This window comes from Cryptomeria japonica, chromosome 4, assembly GCF_030272615.1.
Source record: "Cryptomeria japonica chromosome 4, Sugi_1.0, whole genome shotgun sequence".
Classification (NCBI taxonomy): Eukaryota; Viridiplantae; Streptophyta; class Pinopsida; order Cupressales; family Cupressaceae; genus Cryptomeria; species Cryptomeria japonica.
The window spans coordinates 548,501,693-548,518,328 of NC_081408.1; the positions used below are offsets into that span (position 1 = coordinate 548,501,693).

At 34.0% G+C, this 16,636-nt stretch overlaps 1 protein-coding gene across 1 annotated transcript; it reads right to left on the minus strand.

Annotated features, from left to right (window-relative positions):
* Nucleotides 1-14,510: 14,510 nt before the first annotated feature.
* Nucleotides 14,511-16,614, minus strand: LOC131034972 (anthocyanin regulatory R-S protein). The gene is made up of 3 exons (XM_057966591.2): nucleotides 16,174-16,614; nucleotides 14,769-15,164; nucleotides 14,511-14,663 (listed from the first exon to the last, which is right to left on the minus strand). Exons 1-3 carry the CDS (start codon nucleotides 16,561-16,563, stop codon nucleotides 14,565-14,567), a joined length of 885 nt encoding a protein of 294 aa, XP_057822574.1. The 5' UTR covers nucleotides 16,564-16,614; the 3' UTR covers nucleotides 14,511-14,564.
* Nucleotides 16,615-16,636: the final 22 nt, after the last annotated feature.

Consider the following 16,636-nt stretch of genomic DNA (forward strand, 5'->3'; position numbering starts at 1 on the left):
AAGTTAGTATTCAAGAAAAGTTTTGAAGTACTGATTCACCCCTCCCCTCTCAGTACATTAGCTTTCCATATTGGGCCTAACAATTGGTATCAGAGTGTGAATCTTGGAAAAGGGTTTAACTTCCTAAAGAGAAAGATCTTATGAATGGAAGGCTATAAACAATCTTGGAGGATTGTGTATCTGCAAGAAGAGATGGATCATGCTAATTAAGTGATTGCAGACATGCAAAGGCAAATGCAAAAATCTCTGAAAGTGAGAAGAAGATTATCTGATAATTTGCAGGAATCTCAAGAGTTAGTGGAACAAATTGAGACATCATCTGAGAACAGTATATTTGAAGAAACTGTAGAAATAATTGGAGTATTGAAAGAAAAGAACAAAGCACTGGCTGATCAAATAAAAGCAATGAAAAGAGAACATGAACATTTCAGCACACAGATGACTAATAATCTTGGTGCATTGAGGACACCTGAGGATAAAGCAAGAGATCTACAGAGAGAGAAACAACAACTTGAAGTCTTAGTATTTGATAAGAATGATGAAATCACAAGGTTAACTAGAATTCAACAAAACCTATCAGATCAACTAAGCTATGCACATCATGAAGCTAATCTGAAAGATGATGAGAATCAAGCATTGAAACTTGAAGTATCAAAGTTAACCGATGAACTTGAAACAGAAAAGAAATCCAAAGAAACACTGAAGAAGAGCTATGAAGCATCAAAGATGTGGGATGAGCAACTGAATACAAGATGACCCAACAAAGATGCAGGACTCGGTTACAAAGGAAATGTCTCTACCAAGAAAGGAATTCATACTACCGAGAAAGGAGAATCATCAAAGCAAGCTGGAAACAAGAATAACATCAAAAGAAAGAAGCCTATTTGCAACTACTGTAGAAATCAAGGTCACACTGCCAACATATGCCAAATCAGATAAGGTAAGCAATTGAATGTCACTAAGTCCAATGGTTATTGTTATAGTTGCAATAAATATGGTCACACATCTAATCAATGTAGGACAAAGTCTGTTAACAATTATCAGAAGGCAAAATTCAAAGGGTTTTGTAAAAACTGCAATAGATATGGACATAATACCTAGAAGTGTTGGTTTAAGAAAAAGAACTATATGTGGTATGCACACCAAGAAAATGCTAGAGGTTACCGAACTCACACAGATCCTTACTGATAGTATTCTGCAGTACCATGGGATTACAATACAAGGATATGGTGTGAATGTTGTGGAAGATATGGACATATAAGTGTCAATTGTTCGATAAGGTTTGGAATGAACAACGGAAGATCATGGAGAAATCTTGGTATGGCATGTTTTCATTGTCACAAAGTAGGACACTTAGTTGGAGATTGTAGAGATCAACCTAGAAAAGACACTGAAGAAATAAAAGAAAAATTAAAGATGATTTGGAAAAAGAAGAAAATTGTGTCAAATGAAGAAAGCACCTTACCTACCGAGTTAGGTGCACCTATTTCAAATTAATCGGTAAAGGTATGAAGGGACTATATTCTGTGAAGGTTAAAATCTTAATAATTCCTATTCTATTATGTACTTAATTCAAATCTGCATAATTAAGATGTATTAGTAAGTTTGAAATTCTGTCAGTCTTTTGAAGCACTTTACAGGAAGTCTGTCAAGTCGGTGAATACAGGAAACCTGTCAAGTCGGTGAATGAAGGAAGTTTGGTTACTTGGTCAAAATGAAAAAAAGGAGAGTAAATCGGTTAAAGAGGAACCAAGTGCATTTAATGTTTTTGACCTAACCCGCATGGAGCCTGATAAGGTATTTTGTGTACTTAAAAGCATTTTCGTGGTCATTTTCACTTACCAAGTTTTCAAGAAAGCAGAGCAAGCAAATCTAAGGCGATCAAACCTCCTACAAAAGCAAATTCAAGGTATTTACATCAATCTCAACACATCGTTAAGCTAGTTTACCGATCTTATCTTGTTGCCATTATCTGCTAAGTATAAAGCGTCTGTCATTTGAAATCTTGAAACCCTAAGGACTCTTTGCTAGTTTTTATCTGAAATCTACAATGGTGCCCAAGATCCAAGGTCCCATAGTTGTCAAGAATGTAGAAAAACCCTCACTAAAATACTCTTTGACTCCCAAAGTCACTTCTGAATCGGATGACAAAACCGCCTTTTCACTCATCCCGAACAGAGTGTTACTAGTTGAGGATGTGAGATTCTTCACCAAATGTTATGTTGAAGAACTCGGTCATGTTGAAATCAAAGACACCTATGATGAGCTGTGTACTAATGGTAAATTGAACAACAAGTATGAGCACATCAAAATCAAGGGATTAACTAAAGCCCTTGCCTATCCCCGTGTGTTCAAACCCCAGTGGGTCAAGTTTGTTTTGAGCAGAGTTCATGGTGATTTCATGTGGCTAAAAGAGAAACCATTTAAGATTACTAAGGAAATCATTCATCTGATTATCGGTTACCCTATCTATGATCATGCTCGGGCCCAGAAGATGATATCACAGAAGGAATTGATTAGTTTAACCAGAGTGGAATCTGATTGCAGAGGATTGAAACTGAATAATGTCACTGATGAAGAACTAAAATTTTCCATTAGAGTAATGGGCTACTGTTTCTTCCAATTGGCAAGGGAAAACAGTGTTCCCTGTGCAGCAATAGACCTGGCATACAAAATTGTGAAAAAGGGAATGAAAATTGATCTATGCGAGGTATTGCTGAAGAACCTATTTGAAAATCTGAACACCATCAGGAAGCCGAAGAAGAACAACTCGGCTAATACTCTAAAGTTTGGATCATTACTGGTATGCATGTTTTTCTACTTTGAAAAATTCTTTCCATCAATCGGTAAAGTTGTTTGGGAACTACACCGACCAAGCACCCATCAGATAAATGAATTCATCAAGAAGTTAGGTGATAATTTCAATGATATTATGGATGATTACTTCAATAAATTTCAAGAGAAATGCATAACAGACATATTATTCCACCCCAGCTAGTAGAGAAATACAAAAATGATATATGTTTTGAAGTTGACACCGATTATTGTTATGTGAATGTTGTGGAACCTAGGACTCAATCTTTGTCACCAATGGGTTACAAGATTGATTTTGACATCACAAAACAACAAATTGATGCATTTCTTACATTGCCTAGACATGCTACCGAGCTGAGGTATGGTACCTATGAGGAAGTAAAGGAAAAAGTAAAAATGAACATTGTAGTACCCAAAGCTACAAGGAAGGCATAAAAAATGATTAAGGAATTGTCAAAGAAATTCGGAGAAGACTCTTCCTCTACACCTATCAAAGGCACCATTGCTATTACCCAAGAGGAATCTGAAGCCCAAGAGGCAGCTATAACACTAAGCACTGAATTGCCTAAGGGTAAAGTGTTGAAGAGAAAGAAACAGGACACATCAAAGACCTCATCGACTCCACCTCCAGTAAAGCGACCTAACACTAGAGTATCTGCAGCCTCACCGAGTAAGAAAACAAAAGGTGTTACTGTTCCCAAGGTAATAAAGACATACAAGAAATCTACTCAGAGACTCATTTTGGCAAAAGAGTCGAGTGATACCGAATTAGAGGATGCAAGCAAATTCCAGATTGTCAAGAGCAAGAAGGAAAATATACATATTGTTGAAAACTTTAGTGCTAATCTAAAAGAATATGGTGGATTTGGAGGATTTAGAGATGTCAAGTATGAAACCAGGAACAATGATGAAAAGAGACAAATTGAAGAAGTTGTCATCTACACACTTCTAAAGTTTCGGTTAGCTCCATTGGAACTAGCTAAGTCACTTCCAAATGAACTGTATTTGCATATTGATAATAGGTGGAAGTATGCAATGGACTCAAAGAAACAAATAAGAGAGAATTCTGGTTCATTTATTTCCTAACATGTTAGTCACTGAAATAAAGGAACATCTGACAACCTACAATTCAAAGTTTCTTGTCAAACAGAGAGCCTTAAAACTGATGAATGGGTAGTATATTGAAGTGGAAAATGAGACAAAAGCAAAGTGGCAAGAAATCTTCAAAATCAAGGATGTCAGTGAGCAAGCTACAGTTGAAATCATTGATGTCACCGAGCATGATCTTGATGTCATCAAGCAAGGTCCCGATGCTACCAAACAAGACCCTGCTGACACCATTCAAATAGATGAAGATGTCATGGATTCAGAGGCACTGGAACTGGAAATGATAGAAGGCAATGCATATGCAAAACTTGTATCTAGTGAATCAGTCTTGGAACAAGTTCAACCTTATCCACCGGTCAAGCAACTTGTCTCAACCGAAACTCCTTAGGATACAAATCAAGGCACTGAAGGTCACAAGTCTGCAGCAGGAGAAGGTACTACTCAAGAACAGACATCTCAAGCACCTTCTAACACTAAGACTATTGCAACTAAGACAAAGAATACTAAGACACCAAAGGACTCTATAGAGGCTAAAGGAACCGATCAAAGTGTTGCCTCTACCAAGCAACCTACCGAGGGTCATCAATCCTCACAAGCCCTTGTCTTAGTTCCATCGGTGAAAGGTAAAGAAAAGAAAATGAAAAAGCATAGTTTTAAAATTGATTTGTTGAAACCAATAGTGTTGCCTAATGTAGACATATCAAAATTGAAAGGGCAAGCACTCATTGATTTCGGTGAACTGTGCAAAGCAAAGGCCGAACAAGAGAAGCAAATGGCCATTCAAAAGAAAAATTAAGTACTTCAAAAGGTAAGAGCACTCCTAGTCGATATGCTACCTGAAGCTATAGTATCAATTGATGTAGCCATCCACATTCAACTGGATGAACTCCTAACACAGATGGAGACATCTGGAGTAGATGCATCAGAGTATTTGAGCAAGCTGAAAGACAAAGAGCTCACTGTAAAAATGATAGAAGAGGTACAAAAAGCTATTGCTATTGGAAAAGTTCAAACTTGTCAAATTTATTGCTGAGTTGACCCCTCAACTCAAGCACATTCATTATTTATTTCAGAAACTCTGCACATTTTCTTTATTCATTAAAGATATTAAGAATAAAACAGAGGCAATTGAGAAAGAGATCATCGATCTCTCAAGCAAGTTGACCACCAAGCCAAATTCAGTTCAGAATTTTTATACAAGGTTACAACAGCTCATGGCTCAACAATTGGACTTAAGAAATGAAGAACACAAGATTAGGATGGACATAATGACCCTTCAGACATTATTCCTTCCACATCTTTCATTGGTCCACGAACAGATCAACCAAGCCACATACTTATCTACTACTCAAGAGGGAAGCACTCTAGATGGCTTAATATCACTATTGGCTGATATTCAAGCGCAAAATTATTTAATGGACAGTGTAAAGGATGCACTCTTTGTTGCTCTCACTGACACCCGGACCAAGTACAAATCCATTTTTGATCAGTTACCACCCTCGAATGGTAATTAAGTTTTTGATGTTTGTCAAAAAGGGGGAGTAATATGTTACAATACCAAGGGAGTAATACAATATATTTGGGGAGTGATACAGTATTGAGAGAATGGTATAGTATTCGGAGTATAGTATACAGGGGGAGTATACCGAGCAGAGTAAGCAGAGTATCCAAGAGCAGTAAACCGCGTAGTATACAAGACAGTAAGCAAAGTATAGAATAGATCACTGAGCATGCAAAATTAGAGTTTTGTATAGTATATTGATAAGGGGAGTATATCTGATATATTATATTATTGACTATTGTATATACTATCAGTATAGTCAAATTTTGCAAGTATATAGATTTTTGAGTTATAACTTTGAAAGTAGTTTTTTTTGTCAAACATCTCAACTAATGTCAAAAGGGGAGATTGTTACTACTTATCAGATTGCAATTAGTTTTATGTCAAAGTTATACTATATACTCTAGTCGGTTATCAATTACCGAGATATTCAGTCGGTATGCACAGTCTAGTCAGTTACAAAAGAAAGCAATCACAAAATGCAGTATACACTGAGTTGTCTAATGAGTATCTTTACATGTCTACCGAGCAGCAAAGATGACACACCGAGTTGATATACACCGAGTGAAACATGTTACCAGATTCATTGAACCTGGACATGCATATGAAAACATGTTACAAGATCGAGGCACATCTAACCGTCATCACATTGGAAATTGCACTTAAAGATTGTGTATGATTTTGATGTCATCTAACCAATGAAATAATTTGCATGGTTATTCATTCAATAAATCATGTTTACAAGATCGAAGCAATGAATTGGATCACCATCATAAGAGATCTATTTATACAGCATGAGTTAAGAGTTAAACAGATGTGTGCATGAGTGTAAGAAGTCTATTACAGAGACACAGAGGTCACCGAGAAGGTTTTCAGAGAATAGTCAAATAACAGAGTAAATAGAAGGGTTTATCAAGTTACTATATGGGTTACCGAGGTATGCTATAAGCAAGGTAACTTATTCTGAGCACATAGAATCTTCTATAACATTCCAGATGTAAAGTTGCAGATACTTGTAATAATTTTATTGTATTATTTTGAAGTTGTAAGAGAAACCTTTAACAGGGTAAAAGACTCTAATCAAGTCTATAAATTGTAAAGCCTCTAACTAGGTGCAACATTTAGATGAAGTGTTGTAAAATCCTTTAGCAAGGTAGATCTAATAGATCTTGTTACTCCTAACAGGGTATGGTATCAGAAATAGCTAAACATGTAGCTCTAACCGAGCACTCTTTATTATTGCAGTAGTGAAGTTGTGGGTGCCATCCCCACCACAATTTTTCTCTCTAACCAAGAGTTTCTGCATAACCAAAATATATGTGTTATGGAGTGAATCATGTATGATTGTTATCTATTTGTTTTAGCATTATATTATGTTACTACACTATTCAGTTTATGCATAATAGTAAAGTTAGTATTCAAGAAAAGTTTTGAAGTACTAATTCACCCCTCCCCTCTCAGTACATTAGCTTTCCATATTGGGCCTAACAATTGGTATCAGAGCATGAATCTTGGAAAAGGGTTTAACTACCTAAAGAGAAAGATCTTATCAATGGAAGGCTATAAACAATCTCAGAGGATTGTGTATCTGCAAGAAGAGCTAGATCATGCTAATCAAGTGATTGTAGACATGCAAAGGCAAATGCAAAAATCTCTAAAAGTGAGAAGAAGATTATTTGATGATTTGCAGGATTCTCAAGAGTTAGTGGAACAAATTGAGACATCATCTGAGAACTGTATATCTGAAGAAACTGAAGAAATCATTGGAGTATTGAAAGAAAAGAACAAAGCACTGGTTGATCAACTAAAAGTAATGAAAAGAGAACATGAACATTTCAGCACACAGATGACTGATAATCTTGATGCATTAAGAACAGCTGAGGATAAAGCAAGAGATATAAAGAGAGAGAAACAACAACTTGAAGCCTTAGTATCTGGTAAGAATGATGAAATCACAAGGTTAACTGGAATTCAACAAAACCTATCAGATCAACTAGGTTATGCACATCATGAAGCTAATCTGAAAGATGATGAGAATAAAGCATTGAAACTTGAAGTATCAAAGTTAACTGATGAAATTGAAATAGAAAAGAAATCCAAAGAAACACTGAAGAAGAGCTATGAAGCATCAAAGATGTTGGATGAGCAACTGAATACAAGACGACCCAACAAAGATGTAGGACTTGGTTACAAAGGAAAAGTCTCTGTTGAGAAAGGAATTCATACTACCGAGAAAGGAGAATCATAAAAGCAAGTTGGAAACAAGAATAACATCAAAAGAAAGAAGCCTATTTGCAACTACTGCAAAAATTAGGGTCACACTACCAACATATGCCAATTCAGAAAAGGTAAGCAATCGAATGTCACTAAGTGCAATGATTATTATTACAATTGCAATAAATATGGTCACACATCTAATCAATGTAGGACAAAGTCTGTTAACAATTATCAGGGAGTGTGATTCTAGTTGATGAACAAATTGACATACACAATCAAATCTAAAAACAATTATTGAATATAATCTAATATGTTGGAGAAGCTCTAATAATTATACTTTATTCTACCTCTAAAAAGACTGAAATTCCCAACCAGACAATGTAGGGATAGGTGCACATGCACTCTAGACTCTTGGGAATGAATCTGTATCTTACACGTTAGGTTATTTGAGCTCTTTCGAATGCCAAAAAACCACAAGCACACAACCTCCTCAAAAAGCGCTAGGTTTGAAACAAATTATTATGTGGAGATTCAAGAATACCCTAGTCATTTAAGAAGTAGTTTATATAATGAAATTAGGAATTGGCATTCTCGGTTGATTTTATTTGGTTTTATCTATGTTGTGATATAGAATGTTTTTCTCAATATTTAATTTAACGATGGCGTACTTAGTTTATGGTTTCATTTTTATTTATTTTTATATTGATTATTTTTATCAAATTTACACTAATTTACACACATTTACTTTTGATCACGTGATGTCATTATATTTCTTTACATGACTTTCATTATATATAGGATTGACTTAGGTCAACTTTACAAAACACATAAATGATCCTCAAAATCAAATCATCAAATTGAAATTCCAACTTCTTCAAACTTTTTACTAGTCATTACCAACTAATTAATCTAGTGTAAGTTTCTTGGAACATAGGCATATCAGTGACATAAGAGCTGAGAAATAACTTATTTTCTTTTTCAATATTGAGACAATGGAACTCAACATCTTATAGGTGCTTACAGCATGGCTAAGCCATTAGATCAGGTATCCTTTAGCTTCACCATTAGACCAATCTTAGAAACAAATCACTATAGAGAGATTTGAGAATGCATTGTATCATTTACAAGGCAATTAATGAGTTTAATAATGAAATTTAGAAATTATTACATTCATGGTATTTTTATTTGGTTTTGTGTATTCTTTGATCTATAAAGTGTTTTTATGTAATATTTTATTGAGATATACCTAGTTCATGATCTAATCTTTATTTATCTTTATTGTGATCGTTGTTATATATCTAATTTACATTAATGTTCGTGCATTTTCTTCTTACTGATAGATCATCATTATCTCTTTACATGATTTTCACAATATATTGGATTGACTTAGTGTAGCATCGTATATTGTAACCTTGTACAATGTACACCACTTTTTGTGCCCCTATCTTATTGTGACTCATTTTAGCTCTCATCCAACATATTTTCAACCTTTCACTTTGAAAATGATGTCATTTGTTCGCATGGTGGTTGGAACCTTTGTCTTGGGCTATGTGCACCTTATCTTTGGCCTTTTAACTATATTTTGGGTGGACAATGCCACCTAGGGCACCATCATCCTAGGACAATAGTGCCCAAAGAATCCATCTCCTCCCAAATGGTCTCAATTTTGAATATAAAAAGTGTACATTTCCTACCCATTGGTTTTGGATGACAATGTCTCAATTTGACTATTGGAGGTTGACCTAATTAGGGAAATACCTTGAGAAACCTATATAAGAGCATTTTCTTAATTCATTTTTCACATCCCATCCAGGATTCATCACAAGGTAACTTAAGAATTCATTATCAAGCACTGATTGAGCATCAAGGCAACATTTCAACCCACCATTTATGATCTAAACACCATGGAGCACCAAATTACTTCAATCAACATGCAAGCATATTTTTTATGATTAAGTCATTCACATCTTGTCATGTCATGTCATGTTATTGCATCCACTTATGATCACATTCAAAGAGCATTGAATCATCAATCTACAATTATCTACAACAAATTCGAGGTATATTATTCATAATTTACTTCAATATTTCAATTCATTTCAAGGGCTAATTCCAAACCTAGGCTTTGGCTTAGGAAAACTCATATCCCAACATCTCTCTCTTTTACAGGTGCAGAATATAGGTTTAGGAGTTCTAAATCTTGAATTAGGCAGAGTAGACAAAGACAACCAAATCCATCTTTTGTGGGCATGAAAAGTAGAGACACGGTCACTCCACACTCCATTGACTAATGAATTTTCTTCGAAACTTTTCAAGTAGATTATGAGAAACATTCTCATTATGAAAAGGTAAAGTTCATTTGCATCCAACATTCTAGGGATAGGGTCTTTCAAAGCTCCACTGAACTACTTTTTTAGGCTTATGTTCTAGACATGGCTTCCATTAATCTTCCTCATCTCAAATATGTACTTACAATATCATATTAAATTTTCCACAACCTGTTCATGTTCATTTATGTCAATTGTTCATCTTTAGCCCCAGATCTAGCATTCAATTTCTATCTTTACAATATCCAATTCAAGCCCCACAAAGAGATCCATTTGAAGTCAATCAACATTCATCCCTTGGAGATTAATCTATTTATTTCATCTCCTTTTATTGTAAGGAGCAAATCAAATAGGTATATTCCTTGTTTATATAGCTAAAGTAGAGAATCTTTATTTCACTGCCTCACACTTAGGTCAAGCTAACAAATCACATAAATGTTCTTTAAAATTAATTCATCAAATTGAAATTACAACTTCCTAACACTCTTTTACTAGCCACTATGAGCCAATTGATTGAGTATAAGTCTCTTGCAACATTTTGTATGTCATTGTTTCTAAAGAAATCAATTGTGTACCTAAACACATGGATTAAGAAACAAGGAATGATCATGATGAAAGAGAAGAATAATTTGAGGATACAATTTTAAAGGTACATTAATTAGCATAACAGTACAGAAATGACTTTTTTTTTAATATTAACTAAATGGAACACAACACCTTCTAGGTGCTTACAACATGGATGAGCCATTAGATAAAGAATCCTTTATCTTTGCCATTAAACCAAGCTTAGAATAAAATTATTTTAGTGAGATTCAAGAATACATTGGATTTTTAAAAAAATGGTTACTATGTTTAATAATGGAATTTAGAAATTAGTATATTCATGCTATAATTAATTTGGTTTTGTGTATGTTTTGATCTATAAAGTTTTTTGATACAATATCCTATCATGAAATAATTAGTTCATGATCTAATCTTTATTTATCTTTATTACGATTATTTTTTTCAAATTGACACTAATTCAATGCACTTTATTCTTACCTATAGATCATCATTATCTCTTTAGATAATTTTCAATACATATAGGATTTACTTAGGTCAACCTCACAAAGAACATAAATGATCCTCAAAATCAAGTCATCAAACTGAAATTCCACCTTCTTCACATCCTCTTACTCCCCATTATGAGCCAATTGTTACCTAGACCTAAGCTCATCCCATTCACTTCAATGAGATATTAATATAAAACACAATGCCATGATACATTTTCATATTCTCATTTGCCTCAAACACAATAGGTCTAGATCATGCCATAGCAACCACCAAATGAGTCAAGTACCCAGATCAATCATGCAATGGTTCTCACAACTAGGGACAAGAAGGAAGCATGCGTCTCAATGCAACAATATAATTATTTCATTATGAAGCAACTGAGCACATCATTGGTCTAGAATGATCGCAAACATATATCAAAATCTAGCTTATAATAAACACTCAAAATCACATACTACAAGAATGAAGTATCCTAAACTGGATCAAAGTATTACAAAATGATCCACATTCAACTTGCAAGAGATACAATCCACATGTTCTAGAAAAAGAAGTATGTAGTGTAAAAAAAGATGGCAAGGACATCAATAAGTAATGGGAAAGACTTAAGATATAGATTGAATGAATATTGAATCATGTTAAAGAAATAGACATTAAAATGACTAAAATTACTACAATACAAATTATAAGGTTATCATTTACGACTCTTTAGATCATTGTATATATTGGAATGGATTAAATCATTAGGAATAATAAGTTGATGATATACTAATGAGTGAAAAAAAATAAGGGAGTAATTAGGGAACTCAAGGCTTAAGTTTATAGGATGCTTAGGGCTAACCCACAGCTAGATGAAAGACATTCCAATATTAACATTACTTTGGTGAGAAACATTTTACACCGGCTAAATACTATTAATTATTGGTTAACATTGAATAATAGTAAACTGCAATTTAGTAAAATGGTATTCCTAAAGACAATGTATAGTGTATTTCAGAGTAGCTATTGACATAAGCTATAACATATGTAACCCTCATATTTCTACTAATGTTTAGAATAATTAAATGACCTGACAAATAAATATTGTTTTCATAAGCCTTTAGGACTTCTTCACTCGAATTTTAAGCTTATCTTAAACTTAGATTTCATAAGCTTCTTCAGATTTCCATATAATGTTTCTTTCACCTCTGGAGTTAAAATATCAGTAACTTGAGAAAAATATACATTTATATCTTGTCATCAGAACAAATCTTTAAAATAGGGACACGGTTGCTCCACACTCCATTGACTAATGGATTTCTTTTGAAACTTTTGGAGTAGATTATGAGAAGCATTCTTGTTATGAAAAGGTAAAGTTCATTTGCATCCGACATTCCAAGGATAGGGTCTTTCAAAGCTGAATTGACCTACTTTTTTAGGCTTAGGTTCTAGACATGGCTTCCATTAATCTTCTTCATCTCAAGTATGTACTTAAAACTTCATATCAAATTTGCTACAACCTCTTCATGTTCATTTATGTCAATTTTCTATCTTTAACCCTAGATCTAGCATTCAAAATTTATCTTTACAATATCCAATTCAAGCCCCACAAAGAGATCCATCTGAAGTCAATCAACATTCATCCCTTGGAGGTTAATCTATTGATTTAATCTCCCTTTAATGTAAGGAGAAAATCAAATAGGTCTATTCCTTGTTTATATAGCTAAAGTAGAGAATCCTTATTTCACCACCTCACACTTAGGTCAAGCTAACAAATCACATAAATGTTCTTTAAAATTAATTCATCAAATTGAAATTACAACTTCCTAACACTCTTTTACTAGCCACTATGAGCCAATTGATTGAGTATAAGTCTCTTGCAACATTTTGTATGTCATTGTTTCTAAAGAAATAAATTGTGTACCTAGACACATGGATTAAGGAATGAGGAATGATCATGATGAAAGAAAAGAATATTTTGAGGATGCAATTTTAAAGGTACATCAATTAGCATAAGAGTGCAGAAACAACCTTTTTTAAAAATATTAACTCAATGGAACACAGCATCTTCTAGGTGCTTACAACATGGACGAGCCATTAGATAAAGAATCCTTCATATTTTCCATTACACCAAGCTTAGAATAAAAATATTTTAGTGAGATTCGGGAATACATTGGAAAATTTAAAAATGGTTATTATGTTTAATAATGGAATTTAGAAATTAGTATATTCATGTTATTTTAATTTGGTTTTGTGTATGTTTTGATCTATAAAGTTTTTTGATACAATATCCTATCATGAAATAATAAGTTTATGATCTAATCTTTATTTATCTTTATTATGATTATTTTTTTCTAATTGACACTAATTTAATGCACTTTATTCTTACCTATAGATCATGATTATCTCTTTAGATAATTTTCAATACACATAGGATTTACTTAGGTCAACCTCACAAAGAACATAAATGATCCTCAAAATCAAGTCATCAAATTGAAATTCCACCTTCTTCACATCCTCTTACTAGCCATTATGAGCCAATTGGTACCTACACCTAAGCTCATCCCATTCAATTGAACGAGATATTAATATTAAACACAATGCCATGATACATTTTCATATCCTCATTTGCATCAAACACAATAGGTCAAGATCATGCCATAGCAACCACCAAATGAGTCAAGTACCCAAATCAATCATGCAATGGTTCTCACAACTAGAGACAAGAAGGAAGCATGCATCTCAATGCAACAATATAATTAAATCATTATGAAGCAATTGAACACATCACTGGTCTAGAATGATTGCAAATATATATCAAAATCTAGCTTATAATAAACACTCAAAATCACATACTACAAGAATGAAGTATCCTAAACTGGATCAAAGTATTACAAAATGATCCACATTCAACTTGCAAGAGATACTATCCACTGGATCCACATAAAGAAGTATGCAGTGTAAAAAAAGGATGGCAAGGGCATTAATAAGTAATGGTAAAGACTTAAGAAATAGATTCAATGAATATTGAATCATGTTAAAGAAATAGACATCAAAATCACTGAAATTACTACAATACAAATTATAAGATTATCATTTACGACTCTTTAGATCATTGTATATATTGGAAAGGATTAAATCATTATGAATAATAAGTTGATGATATACTAATGAGTGAAAAAAATTAAGGGAGTAATTAGGGAAATCAAGGCTTAATTTTATAGGAAGTTTAAGGCTAACCCACAGCCAGATGAAAGACATTCTGATATTAACATTACTCTGGTGAGAAACATTTTACACCGGCTAAATACTATTAATTATTGGTTAACGTTGAATAATAGTAAACTGCAATTTAGTAAAATGATATTCACGAAGACAATGTATAGTGTATTTCAGAGTAGCTATTGACATAAGCTGTAACATATGTAACCCTCATATTTCTACTGATGTTCAGAATAATTAAATGACCTGACAAATAAATATTGTTTTCATAAGCCTTTAGGACTTCTTCACTCGGATTTTAAGCTTATCATAAACTCAGATTTCATAAGCTTCATCAGATTTCCATATAATGTTTCTTTCGCCTCTGGAGTTAAAATATCTGTAACCTGAGAAAAATATACATTTATATCCTGTCATCAGAACAAATCTTTGAAATACATTGATCGAATCTAATTAGAGTTAATTAGGTTATGTTGAGTATGTGCACCAACCTTTGCATGGAGACAGTGAAATGCTACTGTATCGGTGGTAGAAACGAAGCCATTGATTACTTGTATGTTGTGTGACTCCACTGCATATATGAGAGAAGTGAGAACATTCACCTTCATCACACACTTCATTGTAATAAAAATGTCTTTGCCGTTGTAGAACACATTGAGATTTTCGTTCACAGACTTGGTGTTTGAGGATGGCATCGAATCAGATTTACCACAATCAGAAGAGGGAGCCTCCATTTCTGGTATGGATTCATTTTTCAACCGAGGACTTCTGCTGCCCGTTTTAAGAGGCAATTTGGGACCTCCATTTTGACTAGAATGAAGGGCTAACTGGTGCTGGAGATATTGAATGTAGTCTACAATGTCTGACACTATGCACGCCTTACTTCTCTGAAAGTAATTGATATTTAGAATGTTAGATGTAAAGTCTTGGAAACTTCTGTAATATTTTATACATGACCTTACCTTAGAAAAGTCCTATTGTCAGGGTTTGCAGTTCTATAGATTACTGCCTTCTTATTATCATAACAACACTGAGATTATCTACAAACATCTGCCTTGAATCTTAAGAAAATGAAAGACTTCGGCGGCTATTTCTTCTATAGATTTTCTTAAAAATACCATATTGGTTTATTTGAATAACTAGAATTCCACAATGTCGAAAATATAATCTGGTTAAGGCTATGAGTTTGATAGAGTAAAATTGTGTATGCTGTTTAGTTGATATTTTTAATCACATTCAGTAATTTATTAAGAGAGGATATACGGATAAGATTCATGGATATAGTTTGCACAATCCTATTTGTATTGTTGAGCAAAAGATTCTTATGTATAGTGATCATTTCATTGATAGAGCCCTTGAAGTGGCAGAGAAAGTTTGGGCAGAAGCTTTCCTTTATTTGGTTCATAATCATAAAAAGCTGCTAATTTATATTGCCTCCGATTTGATTTGGAGAAGATTCATCGGAAGCGTATGTGCAAGAGTTCACAAAGTTAAAATTTTGTAGGCTGGTTGCAATGTGAGTTTGAAAATGGAAGCAGGGATGTCATAATACATGGCTGTGTCCATTGACTTTCATGGGTAAGACCCTTTCACCGGACTCTTCACTGATAGTTGAATATTTGTATAAATAGTTGAAGACAGACCATGTATTACATAAGGATGAATATATAATATTTTTCTACTTGAAAGTGGACGTAGCTTTTATAATGAACCACTATAAATTTGTATCTAGTATCTTTACTGTATTTATTATTTTCTTTCTCTGTTTTATGTTTATTATATTTTTTCTCTCCACATTTTTAAATTAACAATTTACATGGAGCTTTTTGATACCTGATCCTTACTCTTTTCGACACTTACGCACCCTGAGAATATACAAGGCCACGAGCAGCTTACCTTAACAGCTGAACTTGGCAACAAGGAATTCATTTCTGCAAACAATTGATTCATTTCAGTACGCCTCACCCTTTCCGAGAGCGAGTGGATCTCCTTGAACGACGAACAACGCAATGCAACCGAACCACCATGAACAAATCGTTTCATTTCGAGGCCCATTTCTCGTCCTCCACCAACCCACTGTTCTTTAGGAAATTGATGAAAGTGGGGCGTTACCTGCGATTGAGAGGGCACCAAGGCCTGGATATTCTTCTTATACTTCTCCCCCACTGCGCTCAGATTGTCACCACCATGATTGAGACCGTGTGGAATTTGCAAAGAAGGATTATAATTGTTATGATCCGGTGTGGTAAACGACCCACAGCTTGTAACCACACGGGGAAAATGCATTATGCCTAGGGAGTAGAGAAACAACAGTACTTCTGCAAATTTGTGGGTTCTTTCCTGCCCACGAGTCTCTACC

Excerpts from the sequence above, each read along its gene's own strand:
- LOC131034972 (XM_057966591.2), bottom strand. The coding sequence starts at position 16,563 with ATGCATTTTCCCCGTGTGGTTACAAGCTGTGGGTCGTTTACCACACCG. Across the intron at positions 15,165-16,173 it reads TGCCAAGTTCAGCTGTTAAG|AGAAGTAAGGCGTGCATAGT; the intron begins GTAAGCTGCTCG and ends AATTACTTTCAG. Across the intron at positions 14,664-14,768 it reads TTCACTGTCTCCATGCAAAG|GTTACAGATATTTTAACTCC; the intron begins GTTGGTGCACAT and ends TATTTTTCTCAG.